The sequence below is a fragment of the Anopheles coluzzii genome, chromosome X (genome assembly GCF_943734685.1).
Source record: "Anopheles coluzzii chromosome X, AcolN3, whole genome shotgun sequence".
Classification (NCBI taxonomy): Eukaryota; Metazoa; Arthropoda; class Insecta; order Diptera; family Culicidae; genus Anopheles; species Anopheles coluzzii.
This window is the reverse complement of record NC_064669.1, coordinates 23,350,778-23,374,885: the sequence shown is the minus strand read 5'-3', so window position 1 is coordinate 23,374,885 and position 24,108 is coordinate 23,350,778. Positions and strand designations below refer to the sequence as shown.

The 24,108-nt window shown below is 39.1% G+C and overlaps 1 protein-coding gene across 1 annotated transcript in view; it reads right to left on the bottom strand.

Annotated features, from left to right (window-relative positions):
• Window positions 1–1,648: 1,648 nt before the first annotated feature.
• Window positions 1,649–24,108, bottom strand: part of LOC120951927 (dnaJ homolog subfamily C member 16) — a 53,549-nt gene continuing 31,089 nt past the window's right edge. The window contains exons 4-6 of the mRNA XM_040370939.2: window positions 14,678–14,852; window positions 14,374–14,578; window positions 1,649–2,931 (exon numbers count right to left, since the gene is read on the bottom strand). Of these exons, the coding sequence (XP_040226873.1) occupies window positions 2,698–2,931; window positions 14,374–14,578; window positions 14,678–14,852 (614 nt within the window). The 3' untranslated portion in view covers window positions 1,649–2,697. The remainder of the gene's footprint in view (window positions 2,932–14,373; window positions 14,579–14,677; window positions 14,853–24,108) is intronic.

Below are 24,108 nucleotides of genomic sequence, written 5' to 3'. Positions count from 1 at the left end.
AATTTATCATAAAATTAATGGATTTTATAATTTTTATATGAATTTGACATTTCTTGGACCATTATCCGTGCAAATCGATTAACCGGCAACCGTCCGGTCCCGAGCTGCCCGGATAATCGACGTTCTACTGTATAAACAGTGGAGCGCCGTTTTTCCGGGTACCTTTTATCCGGCTTTCCGTTTATCCGTGCTGTTGAGAAATGACAGTTCAATACAAAAGTGACATTGCGTTATGAGGAGGATATTTGAAAAGGCGGTTATAGGAGCACATTGTCATAACAAAAAACACTATAATTCATGGCGAATTTTAAAACTTCTCTTTCGAAAAACATGAAGTTAGTAAAAACTGGGTTATTTATATCAAAAAATAAGAAAAATTTCAAAAAAATAACCAGGAATTGGTGATAAAATATATCATTTGACTCTTTATCCGTGTTATTCCCTTATCCGGGCGAAGACAAGTCCCGAGAAGCCCGGATAAACGGCGCTCCACTGTAGTAAGGCCGCAAATACACGACGCGCGTTTCCGCGCCCGCGGAAACGCGTATAACAATCCAGCCATAGAAATGAAATGTCATTCGAACGCGCTACCGCGGAAACGCAGAGATGCTCAGCTGGATATCTCTGCGGAACTGTTATACGCGTTTGAACGCGCCCGCGGAAACGCGCGTCGTGTATTTGCGGCCTAACATTTATAAATGACATCAAATCTTGTAACCATTATCGTATAAACGCTGATCTTAACACATTTAGGTTTGGAGCTAAGATACTGATTGTTAAAGCTTTTAAGAACCGACTGAGATCATCAATGCAGGGGTTTTCACGATTTATTGGCCGGTTCTCATAATTTACTAAAAATAATTTGTCTCACAATTTATTCATCGTATTCCATAGATTTCTGGTTGATTCCCATAATTTATTGGTATCGTCCGATGGGATATCAATACAATTGAACCAGAAATGTTTGGGAAATGCCCAAAAAACACACCAAAAAAATATGCGAAGCAACCAAACGATTATGGGAACCAACCAATAAATCGCGGGAAACTCTGTAATGTTCGTATTTTTTTCCCGAAAACATTCTACAAGTAATTAGTTGCCTTTATAATTAGTAATATGTGGCTCAAAATCAATCCGTTGTTGGTATATTATTCTGTTTACCTGTTCGATTCAAGATAGGCATTGATATATTGGTATGGATCCTATTTTATAATTATTTTTATTATCTGCCAAGTCCACCTCTGCCCCTCTAATTTGGAAAACCTCTGAAATTTGTAACCCTTTTATTCAGGTATGGTGTTGCCATGGTTTATGCAATAATGTATGCTCGAATCTATAATCGAGTTATAGCTTGATAGTTAATAGCAATTATCAAGGTTTCATACTCAATGTTCTTAATCTTTCTAGTTTGTGGGAACTTTTCTTTCACTTTCCACGCTGTAATTTAAAGATCCCTATTATCTGACAGTCCCAACGGCTAGCAAATAATAAAGAGTTGACTGAACAATTAATTGTTTTCTAGTACTTGGTGGCTGTAAAGTGTTAACACATCACCATGAATTACTGCTATAATTCAATATTAACAAAAGCAGCATTATACTTGTAAATAATCACCAAGCAAAATAAAAGCACATAACAAACCAATGCATACTTATTGGTGGAGATATATAACCATCGAAATTTTTATTATTATCTATTTTTACCGCTTCGTCATTGTATTTATAAGCCTGATGCTGCTTAAAGCCCGTTGTAAGTGCGTTAAGAGCAGTAATATGTTTGAAAATCTAGAACAAACTAAATTGTGTAATTGTGAGGCATCTGTTAAGTACCTCACGTAATTTTTGCTTATAACAAACAATAATTGTTTTGTCTTTTTCACATCCTCTTCGATTCAATATAAAACCAAGGATTGACTAGAGTTTCAATAATTCAATTTAAGAACATATATCAGTATGAATATTTAACTAGTGACAAAAAACGGCCAAAATCGTAATCATGGTATGTTTTAAATTCTATTAATGATTCCCGTCATTTCATAAATTACAAATCTGAAACATACCCTTGTAAAGATAATCCATCATTAAATAAGATAATAGGAAAAAATACTTAAATAAAATCAGGTATGCTGATTTTTTTACTGTTGTTCAAAGTCTTTTTTATATATTCGTGTGTATTTTATATTGGAATCACTGTTTATTGCCTGTTTCCTATTTATTTGTAGTAAGACTGCTGACATAACAAAACAACGAAATGGGCAATATATCGAAGAACGAATTTGAAGAACACATAAAGAAAACTCAAAAACTCCTTACAAAATAAACAATTTGAAACTCAATTACACAAATTATTAATCCACAATAATGTGAATCCCGCGGAAAAGTCATCAAACAAAGTGTCTGTCGTGGGTTCAAGCCTCATATGGACCGTAGCAAGGACTGACAACACAATTTTGTCAAACTCTTACATATGTATAGCTATCGTTAATTGAAATGGCGATATAATAACGGTATATTAGCAAGAAAACAAAAGTCAAAGAAATCGAAAACTATGAGAACATCGATACCATAACATATTTTGAACCAATTTAATACAAAGATGACGTGTTTAAGGTTTGAGTTTGCATACAAAAAATGAAAAAAGTTATTTTTTTGGTTTTTAATACATCATTACGATAATCTTTTATCAAAGGATTGAGTTTCATTTTGAAGTAAAATCCGGCCAATAATTAATGTAATATCGATGAGTGGTCCCTTCGAACAACCGATCCAGCCAATTAGGTAAACCATCGAGTAAATTTTCTTCTAGAAGAATCCTTGGTTCGAATACGTCCGAAACGGATGTTTCGGAATCTGAGCTGTCCATACCTAGGAATGCACCAGCCTCAGGATCAGTTGGCATGGAACTGAGATGACGAGTTATTTTAATCATACGCTGTGAAGAGGAAAACAAGAATAAAAAATAAAACTTTCAGTAAACAAGTAATGAGGTAAATGCATAGGATTACTCAAATTAATTAGCGCATTGAAAAGTTATACAAAAGAGTTCAATGTGTAGTTACAGCAAAGAGAATTTAATAATACGATACGTGGCCGCTGACTGAGAGGAAAACATGGTTCAGTTCAGGTAGCGGTAATCGCTACTGCGGACGTGCGGGCGTGCGTGCGGAGAAAACAAAATTGTTTGATTCTGAGGCAACGGTAATCGCTGATGCGGGCGTGCGTGCGTTTTCTGAAAATGTATGGAATTTGACACCCGCAGCGGGTGACAGTTTGCAAGGTAAAAAATATTTAAAGCATTTTAACACTCTTTCTTTGCTAAGATTGGTGGTAATAGCACTATAATTATTAATCTTAAGTTGCTTATTTTGACCCGCTGTGACAGTCTTTTTGATGCGACATTTAAACAGAGCAGCCATTGAAGAAAATTGACAGTTTGATGGTTAAAGCGTACGGCGTGCACTGGCTTACAAATATTTATTTTTATCTTAATATATTGCATTATTTTTCGTGAAATTGGAGATATTTGATAAAAGAAAGGTCTTATTATGTGTTGACGTACGCATTTTAGTGTTCTGATCAAGATTTAAAAGAGTATTCAGCCAAATCCAAGGTGTGTTATTGTTCCGAGTTTCGGCAGGAACCCACAACATTGAGCTGTCAAAAATGAACATTTACTGTGTACCTATTTTCGGCAGCATTTAAAGTGAAAAATAACTTGTTCATCGTGATTTTAAAATTCCGAACAAGTTAGAATAAATTAAATAAGCATAAAATCTTTAATATACACCACTTTTTAATTGTTTTACTGTTCTGACAAAACCTGCCGAACCATTGGCTCATAGCAAAGCTGACGAAAAAAAAACACATTTTATTTGATATTTTGAAAAATACGTTATGAAATTGTGTTTTGTGAAATTTTTTACCGCATTTGTGCAGAATTTCACGTTTTTAGCTTACTCTGCCGAAAATGGGTAAACTGCCGAAAACTGGTACAGTTACCCTATTATATCGATATACCAGCAACACTCGTCGCATTTGACAACTGCCGTCGATCCTGGTTTAAAGCCTTAATGGCCAAGTGCAGTGCTGCAAAATGTCATGAGTATCACGAGATTTTCACCAACGAAAACAATGAAAATATCCGTGGTAGCTTGATGCTCATTGCTGATAGTCAATAAAAGTGCGCCATGACATGCTGAACACGACATGTGAATTCTTGAGTCCAACGCGATACTCTGACTGACAAGCTTAGCTTAATGCCGGTGCAAGCATAATCATGATTTTTTTCTGGCTGTGAACAGTGCTGCCAAAAGCCACTATTTCAGTCATCAACACTAATGACTGAAACGAAACTCAAATCAGATCACGTACACAACGGAGATGATTAGTGGCTATACTCGAACAGTTGGAGAATCAATCACATGCTTGGTGACATTTAGTTTAGCACCCAACTTTTGGTCACTCACTTGGTGACGACATTGTTGTCGGCGATAATCACGACATTCTTGGAATGTTCTTGTTCGCGTGGGCTCTAGCAACAAAATGAGCATGCTTTCTCCTTCTATCTGTTTTGATTATCTGTCGGGTCAAACAGAGCGAGAAAACATACTCATTTTGTTTCTTGGAACCACTCGCACGCAATGCATATCTCCCGTGACCATCGCGATGATCACCGACTGAAAATGTCGCGACCAAGTGACTGACCAAGAGTTGGTTGCACACAATGTCACCAAGCATGTGAGGGTGGATGTGGACTAACTGTTTGATGCTCGCCTCTGATCATTACAGTAGAGCTCGTGACGCTGAGATGATTTTGTTTCAGCCGGAATTTGTCATGTCTATGTCAGTGACATTTTGCAAAACTGATCACATAAAAAAAAAGTCGTGATATAGTGACTTACCAAGCGATGGTCGCAAACATGTCATGAGCATGTATTAGTCACTCCAACCGTTCTGAGTATCACTATTGATTATCACAATTGAGTACGTGACGTTGATATGGATTTTGTTTCAGTCAGATTTTTTTTATGACATTCATAGTGACAGTTTGCAGCACTGGTTAACCCATAGCTATATATTAGAAAAAACAAGCCCACCTCTATGCACCTAATGCGGAGTAACAATCACAGCAACTCACATATTAAAAGAATGCCAAGGATTCGCCTATGAGTGCAAACAATACCAAATACAAAACAACATCGACGTGATATTAGCATTTATTCCGATTATTTCTATTTAATATTGTTCTGTTCTGGTTCTGGTAATATGAAATATAAAATGCAGAGAAATGTAGTTCATAACCATCCTTTTTATGTATTGAATATTTTAAAATTTTAATAACACAATCGAATGAAAAATCAAAGCAATTTGGTAAGTATCCATTGCGTTTTCGATAAACCCATAGTTTTTTTTCTCTCAGAAGGATGACATACATCGATGTGAAAAAATTTGAACAATCAGCTCGTAGGAGCGTTTTGGCTAGAGGCAGGCTGTTAACACTTTGACCGTTGGCCTGACGTTACAGTTTTTCGAGTGAGCACGTAGCGCATAGCAAAAGAGCGATAAGAATGACAATCCCGTCAAACATTGCGAGGGTTGCGAATGATATCATCTGCTCCAAATCTTAAGGAATTTGAAATAATCTTTAATTTTTATGCATGGATCTTTTTTTTTTGCGGTAGTATTTGTCGAAAGATCACATATTAAAGTTTTGTGGATTTTTTAAAATAAAATTACAAAATTCAAGTGTTTAGTATGTTATAATTTTCACTAAGCATGGGCAAAACGATTCTTTTCACCGAACGCGAACGAACTAGTTCGCTCACCAAAAAGAACCGAACGCGAACGACGATTCTTTCGTTCTTTGTTTCATGGGGTTTTTATTCACAAAAAACGCTCGTTATCTTTTTCATTTACCCACCATAGACGCAATAATTTAAAAACATTAAACACTCGGCTGTCTGGTCACAATCCATCGCAAAACCGACCAAAAACTAGCATGTAAAAAACTAATACGAGCAAAAATGTCTCCTGCATATATTGTACCCTTTATACACACTCAAGGATTTTATTAAAAAAAAACTACTTAAATATGGATCAACATGATGAGCGCAATCAATTCAGTTCAGTTCATTCGCGAACAATGACTAATCCGTTTGAACGGGCTCGATCTATTGAACTGTATTGGTATACAGTGGAGCGCCGTTTATCCGGGTACCTTTTATCCGGCTTTCCGTGTATCCGTGCTGTTGAGAAATGACAGTTCAATACAAAAGTGACATTGGGTTATGAGGATATTTGAAAAAGCGGTTATAAGAGCACATTGTCATAACAAAAAAACACTATAATTCATGGCAAATTTTAAAAATTTTCTTTCGAAAAACATGAAGTTAATAAAAACTGGGTTATTTTATAAAAAAATAAGAAAAATTTCCAAAAAATAACCAAGAATTGGTGATAAAATATATGATTTGACTCATTATCCGTGTTATTCGCTTATCCGGGCGAAGCCAAGTCCCGAGAAACCCGGATAAACGGCGCTCCACTGTAATTTCCATACCAACAGAACACAGATCGAACACAAATGAGCCAGTTCGACCGCGTTCGATGAATTCAGTTATGTAGGTACGATTTATACACCAACAGAACACAGATCGACCACTAACGGATCAGATCGAACGCGTTCGATGAATTCAGTTGTGTAGGTACGATTTACACACCAACAGAACACAGATCGAACACCAGTTCGACCGCGTTCGATGAATTCAGTTGTGTAGGTACGATTTATACACCAACAGAACACAGATCGAACACTAACGGATCAGATCGAAAGCGTTCGATGAATTCAGTTGTGTAGCTACGATTTACACACCAACAGAACACAGATCGAACACCAGTTCGAACGCGTTCGATGAATTCAGTTGTGTAGGTACGATTTACACACCAAAAGAACACAGATCGAACACCAGTTCGAACGCGTTCGATAAATTCAGTCGCATAGATACGATTTCCACACCAACAGCACACGTATCGAACACTGCTGGACAAATTCGACGGCGTTCGAGGAATTGAGTTGTATGGGTACGATTTCAACACCAACAGGGTACATTTTGATCTCTGACGACCCGTTCGCACGGTGCGAGAAAGAGCGAGAAAGCAATATGATTTTGCACGTTTTATTACCACATTTATGTGTGCCGTCGAACACTGAACGGAACGTTTGAACGCGTTCGGTGTAGTCAGTTTCTTCCAAAAGTCCTGGTCGTTCTTTTTGTTAAGAACCTCGTTCGTTCGTGCACTTTACCGAACTGTTCGAACGGTGCGATTCTCGTTCATTTTACTCATGCCTAGTATGGACAGTAGCCGGTCTCGTAGTACAGTCGTCAACTGGTACGCCTTAACAACATGCCCGTCATGGGTTCAATCCCCAAATAGACCGCGCCGCCATACGTAGGACTTGACTATCCTGCTATGGGGGGGAATCAATTAGTCACTGAAAGCCAAGCCCACAAGTGGGTACAGGCAGGCCTTGACCGACATCGGTTGTTGAGCCAAAGAAGAAGAAGTATGGACAGTCGTTTTTCGCGATTTGTGGAAAATCCATAAGAGATACAGTATCGGACATAATGATAGGGCATTGGTTTTTTCAATGCACCATGCACCCGTTGGGCCAGGTTTATCCCAAGTGCCACAAATCCACTAAACGACCACTAAACGGCTTCTAAACGACTCAAGTTCTCTACCTAAACGGAATATAGAAAGACTTCGTTTAGCAGACGGCAAACGACTCATGCATTCTAAAAATAGCGAAAAAGATGGTGGCGCACTCTGTTGGTGGGATACCCCAACCAGTTGAGCTTCATCGCTTGGAGGAGAGTTTTCTCATTTCCTCTGTACTGTTGTATGGTTTCGCATTGAAATTATGCATCGCTAGAACTAGAACGGCGATACGCTTGTTTAAATACTAAACTCCAACAGAAACCACCAGCACTGAAGCAAGTGAGATTTGAGTAATAGTCGTTGGTGTTGATACCCACGTATCTGACCACACGACCATTCATGTATATTTTTGCTCAGAAAGTTAGAAGGCTATATAGGTCATGATAAGATGAAACTTGTCGAAACACATTGCAAGAAAAGGATAGCAATATAATGATGAGTTGTAATACGCCATCTATTGATCAAACCAATGAAGCTGTGGAGCTTTCATTTTTTTACTATGGATATTCAATTTTCCAGTCGTTTAAGCTTAATCTGTGGCGCTTGGGATGTGTGGTTTGTATGTGTTTGTGTTTGTGTGTGTGTGTGCATATGTGTGTATGTGTGTGTGTGTACATGTGTGTGTGTGTGTGTGTGTGTGTGTGTGTGTGTGTGTGTGTGTGTGTGTGTGTGTGTGTGTTTGTGTGTGTGTTTGTGTTTGTGTGTGTGTTTGTGTGTGTGTGTGTGTGTGTGTTTGTGTGTGTGTGTGTGTGTGTGTGTGTGTGTGTGTGTGTGTGTGTGTGTGTGTGAGTGTGTATTGGTGTGTGTTTGTGTCACAAGTATGTCGTTCTGGATAGATTTGTTAGTAGTTTTTTTGTGTTTTGGGTTGGGTTTTTGATGTAATAAGCAGGACCACCGCCCTCGCGATCAGTGTTTTTTCGATATATTAACAATTTTACGGTCTTCTTTCGCCGTGGTCTTCTGAGGACGTCCGGTTGACTTGCGCGTTTCGGTTGTCCAAGCGCGTTTCGGTTGTCCAAGCACGTTTCGGTTGTCCGAAGCGCGTTTGCCACAAAAATGCGCGATTGTTCCATTACGAACTCGATCGTTTTGCGCTTAATGCCAGCAGCCGCCATTCGCTTTATGATATGGCGCTGATAATCGGTACAATGTTTACCTCGACCCATTGGAACAAAAATTGCTTGCTTGGACCGTCAAGAACGCGCTGGTTAAAAACTTGGACACGGCTGATCCCATGCTCTGCCTGCGTTCTGCTTCTATACTTGAAGAATTACATCGTTGTAGAGCAGCGAAAAAAGCGAATGGATAAAAACTATCAATGAGTAAGCGAGTGAGTGTCTACCCATTTAAATCGAGAACCGAATACTGCCGCGCTCATGAAACAAAACGCCCATTGAAAAGAACTACTGCGCGCCAGCTCAATGCACGCACAAAGTTTAACATGCGAACACAACGTTCAACGCAGAGATGCATGCAGGCCTTTAAATGGCGTGCACTGGAGAAACACCTGTGAGGGAATGCCGAGTTCATTGCTGTTGTGCGCGTTTCCATTTCGCACCGCTGTCGCAATCAAATTCATGAAACAGCACACCTGCGTTTTCGTCCGAGGAACAAGCGCTGCTGTCGATGCTAGCTTTAGCTTTTATCCAAGTGTGATTGCACGCTGTTTCACATGATAACACACATCATCAGAACGCAATACTTTCAACGCAATATGACATCATGGCAAGCTACGTTTTTCAGACACAAACCCGCGCACTCGCAAATACACATTAAAAAGTATAGGTGTCCCCCGAGGTACGACTGTATTTGGGACCGAAAAAATGTCCCAAAGCAAGGCGTAAGTCGAAAAAGTCGTATGTCGAATATCTATGAATATAAAGTTTATAACCGAAATGGAAGAGTTGGAATAAATGATATCGCGTATTTTATTTAAAATAATGTTCGATAATGTAATAATTATATTAAAAAAACCATACAAAATAAAGATATTCAAGATAGGGTAGTTGTGAAATCTTTGCAAATGTATGTATAACGGTTATCAGCCCAGATGTTCAGAAAAAAAACATAAATTTCTTGTCAATGACAACTTTCAACTGTCAAAATCAAAATCGTCGTATCTGCGAATCGTCGTAACTCGAGGGGGTCGTAACTTGGGGGACGCCTGTACACTCTATTTGTACTACCACACTCACACACACACACTCACACACACACACACGCACACATACACACACACACAAGCACACACAAGCACACACACACACACACAAGCACACACAAGCACACACAAGCACACACAAGCACACACAAGCACACACACACACACACAAGCACACACAAGCACATACAAGCACACACAAGCACACACAAGCACACACACACACACACACACACACACACACACACACACACACACACACACACACACACACACACACACACACACACACACACACACACACACACACACACACACACACACACACACACACACACACACGCACACACACACACACACACAAACACACACACACACACACACACACACACACACACACACACACACACACACACACACACACACACACACACACACACACACACACACACACACACACACACACACACACACACACACACACACACTTTGAGACAAAAATAGGTGAGTTAGAGTCAAAATTTAGAGGCAACGACTGTATTGTCCGATACTGTAGATAAAAACAGTGAATATATGAGTGGTGCGGAATACTATTTCACATCTTCTAATTTTTTTTTAACATTTTTAACACGTTTTTATACGACTTATGATGAAAAAACAAATTTTTGATTGTGCCCAAAAAAGACACCTAATAAAGACACTTCGAAGAACAGGTTTTATATGCTAACTAAAAAAATCGTTAAAAATCGTTCAAAAATATAAATTAAACGTTCTGCAAAAGTTTTAAAGTGATATATTTTTGAACGATTTTTAAAAAGTGTTTTTATAACCTTTTAAGGTTTTATAAGTTTTATAAGAGTAATTATCAAAATATATTTTTTGAATATAAAAAAAATCACAAAAACATTTTTTTTCGCCTGTAATGATTGTTTTGAAAATACAAATCAAAGTATGTAACAAGTTTTTCAAAATTATTTTGAAATTGCCTAAATATCTAAATATTTGCTGTTGTTACATACATAGTTGAGGAATGTAATCCTAGTCCGACATTTTTTTCCTCCCACCACCCACGTCACCATCGATTTTCTCTTATACGGACGTCACACGAAGCGTAAACTTTGGCGTAAACTGGGTTTCAGCCATACAACCCTATAATCTTTTGACAGGAAGTTTACGCTCTCCCATACAAATCAAGCGTAAAATTTTTGAGTTTACGCTTCGTGTGACGTCCGTATTAGACCGCTGCAAAGGAGCCCCTAATTTTTTTGGAGGAATTGCAGATGAACACGATTTTCAATTGCAATGGGCCTAGAGTATTACTCTTTGCACATATTCTTTCCGGAATTACAAATACTTATCTAATACATGCAAATACCACATCACTAATTCAGCCAGTCCTTATTTAGGCTCATAAACTACCTAACGAATTCACGACTAAACTCTACAATCGGAGGCTACCGGCGTCTTTGTAGCGGTCTAAGAGAACATCAATGGTGAAGTGGGTGGTGGGAGGAAAAAAATATCAGACTAGGATTACATTACTTAACTTCTTCTTCTTCTTCTTCTCTTGACTCAACAACCGTTGTCGGCCAAGGCCTGCCTGTACCACTTGTGGGCTTGGCTTTCAGTGACTTATTGATCCCCCCATAGCAGGATAGTCAGTCCTACGTATGGCAGCACGGTCCATTTGGGGTTTGAACCCATGACAGGCATGTTGTTAACTCGTACGAGTTGACGACTGTGCTACGAGACCGGCACTGATTTTGATGGATTGGCTCATGTATTTTGATCAATTATGTAAACAGATTGACGTTTTTGTTCAATCCAAAAGATAGTAAGCCCTAAGTAATACGCTAAACCCGTCTCTTCAACATAAAATAAAGACAGGGAACCCCTTGTACAATAGTGGATTGGAGGGGTATGGTAGATTTTGATAATGCTTTAAAATAAGCCGAAATTCAATAGCTCAGCTCTTTTCGGTTGATATGCATTCAATTGATACTTGACATTAGGCTCAAAGTTTAATTAAAAATCTGGCGCTTGAGTTGAATAACCGGGAAAAACGAATTAATAATTTATACTTACTTTTTCTTATGATATAAAAAAGACGAATTGTAGCTTCCCGTACCAAAAAAAAATCCAGCATTTAAAGTTGATAGAAATAATGAAGAAAAATTCGGATATTGCAACCGGAAATGTAATCGGCCCAGTTTTTGGAAGGAAGTTGCTTCCGAACTAAATCATCTGGGTCCTCACTTTAAAGAGGCACAAGTATGGAAAAGGGTGAGTAATATTCGAAAGAAAAACTTTTTATTTGCTCCGAACGCACAACTTCGGTAGTGTTACTAAGAAAACAATCTTTTAATAACTTTCAACTTCAATAGGTGTGAACTAAAAAAATACAACGTTAAATCTTGGAAGAAAACTTGGCTCCAATAAAAAAGAATTGAACAAAACGGGAGGAAGAATTGCCAATTTGAATGCCATTGAAGAACGGATCACGACAATAACTAATTGCGACAAGTGTGCATCTGGAGAAGTAGGTGGTGTGTGTTTAGGCATGTTAAGCAAACCAAAACCGCTACGAACCATCCCGAAGAACAATATTCAGCAAGATAATCTAGCTGAAAAAGAGAAGGAAAGGGAAGCAGTACAAAGAGAAAAAAGATCAGCTTTAAATGTGCAACCAGTTTCTCATCAAAACACCACCGAAAAAAAACAACGGAATTGCTTCAACATTAGTGCGGCAAAATGAAGTTGTGATTGAGACAGTCTAATCATCTTTCTATGATCACATATCACCATAACAACACCAGATACATTCGGAAGTTTTTCATTGAAATACTGGTTAGCTGCTGATTTTTCCTGCTGCAACATTTCCAAACATACGACGTATGCTAATTCACGTTCCATGACTTCCAACTTTTTATCGAATACTTCCGAAAACGTTGACTGAGCCATTGGAACAGTAAAATCATTGCCCACGCTTTACTGGAAAGATCCCTGAGCTAAGAATTTTAGTGTGGAAGCCAATTGAAGCTTCGCAGATCCTCTTTTGTGCTTAGGACGTAGAAATAGTTCTATTTTGTTAAGAATTTCAATGAACAAGGTTTTTGAAACCCGAATGTTTTTAATGAACCTGAAAAGCAATGAAATGTATACAAAAATAATACTTGCACTTCTTCCAACCAAAACATGATTCAATATACACTTGTTCGAAAGTTTGTAGTGGATCCAATTTGCAACGCAAATATCGACGAAAACTGGCAAGATCTACTGCTTCATTTTCATCCGAAATATCTCCGCACAAAAAGCACCGCATTTAAATCCATTATTATGAAACTAACTGAACCATTTTTATTAATAAAACTTATTTGCATCAAGTAAACACACTTCCGGGCGCGGTCTGGTGGTACAGTCGTCAACTCGAAAGACTTTACAACATGCCCGTCATGGGTTCAAGCCCCGAATAGACCGTGCCCCTATACATAGGACTGACTATCCTGCTATGGTAACAATAAGTCACTGAAAGCCAAGCTCACTTCACTAGTGGGTACAGGCAGGCCTTGGCCGGCAGCGGTTGTTGTGCCACAAGAAGAAGAAGAAACACACTTCCATTTAACAGACAAACAAACTGCGCAATGGCTACTATGGTCGTTAATTTGACGACAACACACCTAACAACAGTGAAATCGAGCAGAAGTAATCTCTTTTAACCGTCGTTTGTTTTGACGACTATTATTCGCGATCCCACCCAATGCCGCAATCACGTGTCTGATCGGTGGATGATCGGCATGTTGACGACGCAGCGTTTTTAGGAAGTAAGAACAACAAAAATGAATTTACAATCTTTCCCCGAGTTACGCGATTTAGAGTTATGCTTTTTTTTTTGTTTTTAACAGAACATATGTCAAATCAGTACAATTATCTCCATCAATTGTGAAATGAAAAATAATCTGATTTTCTTAAAAAAATTACATCACTAATATGGCAGACCGAACCCGAATAAACGAAAATTTCTACACGAATAGCATCAAATAAGTAATAAATTACACAAATAAACTTAATTCAATCAAAAATCATTATTAATCAAGTATATTTTGGTAAACGAGTGAATAAAACATGACATTCGACTTACGCGAAAATCCGAGAAACGCGAATGTCTCCGGAACGCATTATTCGCGTAACTCGTGGAAAGACTGTATAAAAGGTATAAAAGGGAACAATTATAGAAATAAAACAGTATTTAATCAGCTTAACCCTTGTATCGACTACCAGTTACTCCGAAATTAGATTCGAGTGTGACAGATATTCATAACTGAAATATATGAGTTTTAAGTTGCAGTTTAGTTATATGTAGCTTAAAGTACTAACGAAATGTATGTTAAGCTTTTCAAAACTCATTGTATCAAACTTAGTATATTTAATATTTAAGTTTATAAACTTATAAACTATATTTAATATTATTATAAATTATATTTAATATTTTCTTACCTTTGCTCCTCGATTTGATTCCGGATGTTTAGCATGATACATGCAAAAATATTTTCGATGTCCATTTAAAGCTACAACTGTTCCAATACAGTTGCGAGGATTAATATTCATTTCGCGACATTCAGATAACGACAAACGCAATAATTCTGCATACCATCCAATCCCTTTTTCAATCAACATGTGTGCAAACATTAATGTTTTGTTCCTGTATTATAAATAAAATGTAATATAAAAATATAAATGTATTATAAAATAAAACAATTATTAATAAAGTTTATTGATTAAGAAAAAAAAAGAAACTCACTTCCGATATGGCCACACTGCTTTATGAAATGAAGGAATCAATTTCGATCGCGATTGTAAATCTGTAAGTAATACTATAGTGCGACACCCCGGCTTTAGGAGACGAACCAGTCCATTGTATTTTTCAGCGCGTAATTCATGTAATCGCAGCTCTGGTATATAACTGATACGTTTCCCTATCAATGAAAGTTTTAGAAATCAATATATACAATGTTACTTAAATACAAGCACATGAGTTCAAAATATATCGGATAAACATGCAGGTTATAACGTAAAAGAAATTGACAACTGTCGAAAGATCTTTTATCATGTTTCAATGGATAGCTAGTCTTGCATTAATGGACAATGTTCACTACGAGGTCAATATACATACATTTACCTACAGTGGTGGGTATTCAAAATCGGACAGTTACAATTCGGTCGCTCTTTCTACCATCAAGAATTATCATTATGTCATTATGTTTTAACCGTTATTCCCATAGAAAAGTTAATTTTTGATTCTTATTTCACATTCCCGCGTAATAAAGAAAGGTAATAAAAGAAGCCTACTGAATAGTTTGCATGACGATTTAAATTCTATGACGTTGATTTATGGATCGCAAAGTAGGAAAAGCGGCCGGACTTCGATGTGCATTTCGTAAAAGTGTCCGATTTTGAATACCAGTAATGGGTATACAGTGGAACGCCGTTTATCTGGGCTCAACAGGACTCAACTTAGCCCAGATAATTAGTTTTGACTATTAACTTCATGTGCCGGTCTCGTAGTACAGTCGTCAACTCGTACGACTTAAAAACATGCCCGTCATGGGTTCAATCCCCAAATAGACCGCGCCGCCATACGTAGGACTGACTATCCTGCTATGGGGGGGAATCAATTAGTCACTGAAAGTCAATCCCACAAGTGGGTACAGGCAGGCCTTGACCGACATCGGTTGTTGAGGAAGAAGAATTAACTTCATGTTCGTTTAATGAACTTATTTGAAATTTTCGATAAATTTCAGTGTTTTTCTTTATTATAATTTGTAATGTGCTCTGATCGTACGACTTAACAACATGCAATGAACCATGCCACCATACATAGTACTGACTAGGCATGGGCAAAACGATTCTTTTCACCGAACGCGAACGAACTAGTTCGCTCACCAAAAAGAACCGAACGCGAACGATGATTCTTTCGTTCTTTGTTTCATGAGGTTTTTATTCACAAAGAACGCTCGTTATCTTTTTCATTTACCCACCATAGACGCATACTGTAGCCAAAGAAGTACTCATTCTGCGGTTGAAACCAATCATTTAAAAACATTAAACACTCGGCTGTCTGGTCAACACAATCCATCGCAAAACCGACCAAAAACTAGCATGTAAAAAACTAATACGAGCAAAAATGTCTCCTGCATATATTGTACCCCATGCCTTATACACACTTAAGGATTCTATTTAAAAAAAAATACTTAAATATGGATCAACACGATGAGCGCAATCAATTCAGTTCAGTTCATTCGCGAACAATGACTAATCCGTTTGAACGGGCTCGATCTATTGAATTGTATAGGTATAATTTCCATACCAACAGAACACAGATCGAACACCAGTTCGAACGCGTTCGATGAATTCAGTCGTATAGATACGATTTCCACACCAACAGCACACGTATCGAACACTGATGGACAAATTCGACGGCGTTCGAGGAATTGAGTTGTATGGGTACGATTTCAACACCAACAGGGTACATTTTGATCTCTGACGACCCGTTTGCACGGTGCGAGAAAGAGCGAGAAAGCAATATGATTTTGCACGTTTCATTACCACATTTATGTGTCCCGTCGAACACTGAACGGAACGTTCGAACGCGTTCGGTGTAGTCAGTTTCTTCCAAAAGTCCTGGTCGTTCTTTTTGTTAAGAACCTCGTTCGTTCGTGCACTTTACCGAACTGTTCGAACGGTGCGATTCTCGTTCATTTTACACATGCCTAGTACTGACTATCCTGCTATGGATAATTGTTGAGGCGAAAGGTTAGCACCACTGAGCGGCGAAAACAATAAGGCGCTACGAGCAGGGATCCGTACCGGGGAACGGACAACTGTGAAACGACGATGAGGTCTGCCATCCGCAGCGAGAGAGGTATTTTGTTCACCATCACTTCGAATAGCCGGACGATCGGACTAAATTTTGAACATATTAACAAAACAGATTATCAAACAAAACCGGATTTACAAATTATCACACAGTAACAGATTAACAATCAAAAGCAGATTATCAAACACACTTCAGTTTAATTTTCCACTATTCATTATACGCTACGTGAACTAATAATATTATTAATGTTCCCAAAATTTACCACTTCTCAGTTATTTGTGACCCAAGAATAATCAATTTTTCACTGAAAGCCTAGTTCAGAAGTGGTACAGGAGGCTCTGATACCGATTTTTTTTATATCCTCCTCAGCATACTATCTCATCTTTGTATTGAAACGTAATTTCTCAACAACACGGATATACGGACAACCAGATAAAAGGTAGCCGGAACAATTAGCATATCACTGTAGTTTTATTAAATTGTTCTCGTTATGCAGTAGAAAGCATTATATTTCAGGTTGATAATAAATGTTTGTCCAGCAGTAGGACTACAAAGGGTAGATTATTTGGATGCCAATAGCAGGGTGTCCAAAGGAATCAAAATTTTAAATTCCCGGTTTTTCCCAGTTTTGCCGGATTTTTTGGGGTTTTCCCGGTTCACTTTACTTTGAGTGCCGGTTATCGATACTTCAATTCCAAATTATTATATCATAAAGCATTTTCAAAATCTTTATCTATATTCTACGGGCATTACGGGGAAGATGAACACTTGTCATAAATACTGGATAAAAGTTACTAGCGAATTATTCAAGAATATAATATCCAATCTGATGGTGTTGTCACACCTTGACAACTATTTTTGGCATGATTTCTATCAAATTTGTGCAAACAAATTTTCAATCGTGCGCTCGTTTGTGGATCTAATTTGACTACTATGGATCTAAAGCTATTTACATATGCATTCTTTATATTTCTGGAAGTTTTATATGAGCAAACAACTGATAAAAAAACGATAATAAATAAACGACAATAATGAGATTTTGGGCGTATGCCAAGAGTAGGAAAGCTAAAAATCAACTACCAAATAAAATCAGATATAAAGGTGAAATAGCCAGTTGTGAATACGACATAGCAAAAACATTTGCATCTCGCTTTCATGGCGTTTATGATAGTCAAATATTTAATGCAACTCAGATTCATGAAGCTTAAAAAAATACTTCCCACAATGTTGTCGATGTTCATACCATCAATTTTGACGAATAATCTATGTCAGCTATATTATGCAAACTAAAACTGTCATTTTTTCCAGGCTCCAGGGTCATTTTTTTATGGTATTCCATCTGTGGTACTAAAACGTTGTAATAATCTCGTCTCGCATCTAGTACATCTATGTCGGCTGTCCTTTGAACAACATACTGTTCCTAGTTTGTGGAAAACATCTTCGTTAATCCCTATATTCAAGAAAGGTGATAAAAATGAGGCAAATAATTAAAGAAGAGTGACCTCTCTTTCAGCATGTGCCAAATTGATTGAAATAATTGTACACAATGCATTGATAGGACCTTTAAAAAACTATATTGCAATTGCGCAGCATGGTTTTATGCCAAATCGCTCGATATCCACAAATCTAATTGAATTTGTCTCGAAATGTACGAGTAATATTAACAAAGACATCCAAATAGACTGCATATATATAAAAACTGCCTTCGACAGTGTATCCAATGATATACTGATAGCAAAACTCGACAGGCTAGGCTTTCAAGCACACTTATTGTCATGGCTTCGATCATATCTGATCAATAGGACTTGCTACGTAAAGTTTGGGAAAGCTGGTTCAGATATCTTTACAAGCACATCTGGGGATCCTCAGGGTAGCAACCTTGGCCTTTGTTTTTAATATATGTAAATTATGTCTCTTTTGTTTTACTTGTCGGCAGTTACTTAATGTATGCAGATGATGTAAAACTATTTCGTCTAGTTAACACTCATTTCGACCATAACGAACTGCAACGCGTGATTAAATTTTTTCCGACTGGTGCAATCGTAATTTTCTTGTCCTTTGTATGGGTTAGTGTGCTATTATCTCGTTTATTGGTACCCGACAACTTATTTATTATAATTATGACACAGACGACATGACATGTCGATTAGGACAAACGATTAACCGTGTAGATACAATTCGCGATCTTGGTATCTTACTAGATCATAAATTAACTTTTACAAAACACTTATAAGACGTTGTTAGCAGAGCCAATAGGACCCTAGGTTTAGTACGGAAAATGACGAAAGAGTTCAATGATCTAGTGTATCAAAACACTTTTTAACAGTCTAGTCAGATCTTTTTTTATCAATCGTGTGGTGTCCACATACCGACCGCTGGATCAAACGTATAGAAAATGTCCAAAGGAAAATAACTCGTTTCGCGATTAAAGTGCTTAGATGGCTAAATAGTGACACGCTACCATATAAAACAAGATGCTTATTGTTAGGTGAAGAATCTTTAGAGAAGCGCCTTGAAAAGGCTAAAACAATCTTTATGGCCAAACTAATAAAAGGAGATATTGACGCACCCCGTTAATTAAGCAAAGTGAACATACACGTTCCTCCCTCTAGTCCTCGATTATCTTCCCTTTTGTATGTAGATAGGCATAACACTAATAATGCGGCAAATGAACCGATATCAGCAATGGCACGTAGTTTTAATCTACTCTATGCAGGAGTTGATTTCCATACATCCATTTCAAGTATTAGTGAAGGTCTGCGCTACATCAATATATAAGAATTTACAATATTTTGTGGGGCCATCATTGGCGGACAAGAATTATAGAAATAAATAAATGAATAAATTAATAAATAAATTAATAAATAAATAAATACATTAAAAACATTACAAATATTGCTTTTTGGTGGTTTAGCTCTGTCTGGAGAGGGGTGCAGATGGTTCTCCAGCCACGAGGCCCCAGCGACCATCTTTCCGGGGGCCCTTGTAGCTAATATTCTGTCCACTTGTAGACATACGGCATACTACAGACTATCGATCTTTGGCGACCGGCTAGTCCGCCTACCGTTAGATCCGCCGCTGGTTCATGACGGTGTTTTTTTTTAATTGTTGAGGTATGCGTTGATACTCATATGTGCATTGCGGTTGTGTATTGTTATTGGTGGGTGTTAGCATTTATTAATTTGTGTGTGACCTTGAGACGCTGTGGGAGAAGCTGGATTGGGATTTGAAGTGTTGTCGGTGTATTGATGGTTTATTTTATTTCGTGCCGCTGCTGATGAGACCATTCGATGCCCGTGCCAATGGAGGGTGAAGAAGCCTATTTAAAACAAGCGTATTAGAACGTCTAACACTAATCTAATATTTTTTTTAATTTGAACATGTTTTATGCTTCAACGACCTTCTAAGCATCATGTAGCACAGTGTAAAGTGGCAATAACATATTGTTTTAAATGTGCCGAAATCTGTCTCGCGTTTTCGGGTCTCGTCACACACACACAGCGCGGGGAAAGTGATCGTTCACTCTATCATGTCGCGATTCCCCACCCCGCCCGGCGCTAGGGATGAGGATGCGCTATATGATAGCTGATGAGGGGAGGGGGGGTTTGGTGGAGGGTGCGTGCTTGCGTGCGCGCTTTCGTAGGTGCGTTCTCGCGTGCGCGCGTTCGTAGGTGCCTTATCGCGTGCGCGCGCGCGTGTCTGTGTGTGTATGTGTGTGTGGGTTTGCGCGCGCGTGTTTGTGTGTGTGCGTGCGTTTAAGCGTACATTTTCATCCGCTGCGGCTACAACGTCCATGCATTTTCGATCTCGCTACCTGAGAGACTAAACAACCATTGGCATTGGCATCTTTGCGATCGGCTCTGCTGTTGGGGGTATTAAAAAAACACGTGATCTAAGCAAACGTGCGTGTGATTTGTTGCACATTTATTTCTAATTCAGCTAGCGGACGCAAGTGGAAACAACATTTTGAATTGAATCCATACAAAAGAGGATTCTGGATTTGTTTATTGCGGTGCGCGTATGGTGCTGCACCTGTCCGTCCAGAATCTGGTGGCTTGTTGGTTTGGAGTAGTTATCATGACGCCGATTGACCGGCAATGCCTTGGAATGGGTTCGAATCGGTAGGTTCATGTTTTGGCCGAGTGCATTCCGTGTATTTGTCTCGTCACAGCGGTAGCCCGGCAGCAACAAAGTCAAGACAAACTCTTACCCGGGTGTGGACTGCTATCCTGAGTTCTTTTTATTATTATTTTTATTCTTCTTCTTCTTTGGCTCAACAACCGATGTCGGTCAAGGCCTGCCTGTACCCATTTGCGGGGTTGGCTTTCAGTGACTAATTGATTCCCCCCCATAGCAGGATAGTCAGTCCTACGCATGGCGGCGCGGTCTATTTGGGAATTGAACCCATGACGGGCATGTTGTTAAGTCGTACGAGTTGACGACTGTACTAAGGGACCGGCTTATTTTTATTATTATTATTATTATTGGCGTAATAGCCAACGCGATCATGCCGGCCTTTTCAGGACTTGAGTACCACGTAGCCGGAGCCGGTGATTAATCCCTTGCTACGGCGGACGGTTCATACGCGATTAGAACCCACGACGGGCATGCAGATGTGCGGAATGATGGCGGTGCCGCGGGCCCGCTCCTATCCAGTGTGCAACTTGCATACTGCCACACTGTCTCCTGCCCGGTGCATAAGCAGCAGGCAGGAGGAAGGATGCATCTCCACAGTAAAAAAAAAAAACACCGTCATGAACCAGCGGTGGATCTAACGGTAGGCGGACTAGGCGGTCACCGAAGATCTCTAGTCTGTAGTATGCCGTATGTCTACAATTGGACAGAGTATTAGCGATAAGGGCCCCCCGGAAAGATGGTCGTTGGGGCCCCGTGGCACCTCCCCTACCGCCATGGCGACTACAATTTTAGGGCCTGTGACCGATGATCGTAGGGGTCCCATGGGCCCCTCCTTCCCCACAATCCGCCGGCAATTTAAGTATACTGTTCAATCTCCCAATGGCTGTGTGCCAGTACCCCCTCCTCCCGGTCATCAGCTACCATTTACAGGGGCCTCAACTCGTCTTTCCGCCTAGGGCCCCCGATTTCCCTACTCTGCCACTGTCATGAACTCCTTCATTTCTTTGACCGATCGATCATAACATTCCGGAAGAGCATAGATTCGGCGACAGTTTTGCATACACACATGCGCAAACTGCTCAGCATATCTGTGTAATCTACAGCATACGAAAGCAAAAGATTAAGGTAACAAAATTATGCTTAATGCTTAACACGTTCAGCACAATGACATGCCCCAGGGACTGCTAGTGAACTTTCCAGGATGCTGGTTTCACAATCAGCTTGCGTTCTTGATGCTGGCGGAACGGAAAGTTGATGAAAATCAGCGCCGGGCTGAACGTGTCAATGCGAATTAGAGTTCAGCGACTTGCACAGCAAACCCTCCAGCGTAAACTAGTGATTCCTTAGTCATTTTTACATTGCAGCAATTGAACTTATTGCGCTTTTTTGGTTTGATTTGTGAAAATACAACTTCATCGCCGCAATGTTTGTTAACGGCATTTTTAGGTGCCACAACAGCTCTCGAGCATTGACCACACGCGAGAAAGAGATAGCGCTATGGAGGGAAAAAGCACGGACGACGACTGACAGCGATTGGCCGTCTGACGCACCAACACATCCAAACCTTCGACAGCGCGCTCAGGCGAGGGGTATAAGGCGGAGCCAGGGACGGATAGCTCGACGAGCTGCTTGACAAATTTGCCGTAGGAGAGAAAAAGATGGCATGATAAAATTCTCCGAACGCCATGATTTCTTCCGTCGCTTTGCGCAGCGGGCAGGCTTCGGTACATTTCCTGCGCAGGAAACTGCTCGAATTTGCGCAGCGGGTAAGAGCGGGTTTTCGAATTGGAGAGGTCTCAGATTGGAGTGAGTTCACTGTATTAAACTTGTAGTGACTAGTGCCACCTAGCGCCAAATGCAATTAGCAGCCCTTGCCAAACTCACCGAGCTAACCCTGTAATAGGCCTTTTTAGCCAAATACAACCTTAAATCAAATCCTTAAACCTGTAGGTCTGCAATTTAAGATAAATTCGGCCTGTATTAAGGCGCTTCGCAGTACTTCGATTGTCGGTGATCGATTTTTACGGCAATCTACAAATTCAACTTTACAATACGTATTAAACGTTCCCAAACTCCGCCGAAGTGCGGTGCTATTGGTGAGTTATAATTCCGTTAAATATTCAACTTCATTGCTTCGCCCGATTCCATACGAAAATTAACCTCATTAATTTATTGTTTCAATTCATTATTTGCCCTAACGAAATTTGTGCCGTTTTTGCTGTACATGTGCTACGTCTGTATGTGTAAAGGGATAAAAATACGCCTCCGTGCGGCATTCAGGAGGCGGTGCGATTATCGGAGCCTTGTCGCTGCATTTTTACATTGCTGACATCTAGCTTTCACGTAACGGAAGGTTGTATTTAATTTGATTAAGGTTTAACCTAAACAGTGCTTATAGACTATGTAAGGTACATAAATCGATAGGGGAGAACAGGTGCACAAGAATAGAAAATGTATTTTGAAAATAAAATTATTACGTAAGTTGTGTCCTGAGTCTATCTCTAAAAACATTATGTGGTATGTTGAAATCAAATAAATCAAAGCTATTTATGAAAGTTCGACACATAGCTGACATAGGATCAGACTGGCCAAAACGAGTTCTATAACGAGGGACGGATATGAATTGACGTATACGTAGATTCCTAGATGGCGCGTTAAATTCTATCGTAGCTAATAGAGTAGGAGCATCAATATGGCGGTTAAGTAGTCCTGATATAAAAAGGCATTTAGCTATCTCACGGCGCTTTTTCAACGACTGAATCCCTAAAAGCAGACACCGGGAATACTGCCATATTCTAACACTGATCGAACGTAGGCACAGTAGATGGTTTTTATGGTCATAGGATTACGGAAACCTTGCGTTGATCAAATAATCCAACCCAGTAGTTGGTTCCCTCTGGACACTATATTCTCTTCACAGCAAATTTTCTCATCCTGCTTCAGTAAAGTTTTTTACTGAAACGGTTCAGTAATAGAATATTTTACAGATTTTCAGCATAAATGACATTTTTTTATTGATTTTCAGTAAAACAATTCACTGAATGCATTTCAGTAATACACATATTACAAAAAAACAGTAAAATAAGTGTCAAATTAATCGTTTCACTGGATATCAGTAAAACAAATCACTGAAAATGCAGCAATTCATTCTGTCAAATCGACCTGTCAGTCAGATCATCAAAACAAAACAATTCGGTAGCCACTTGCTCGTGATGTGC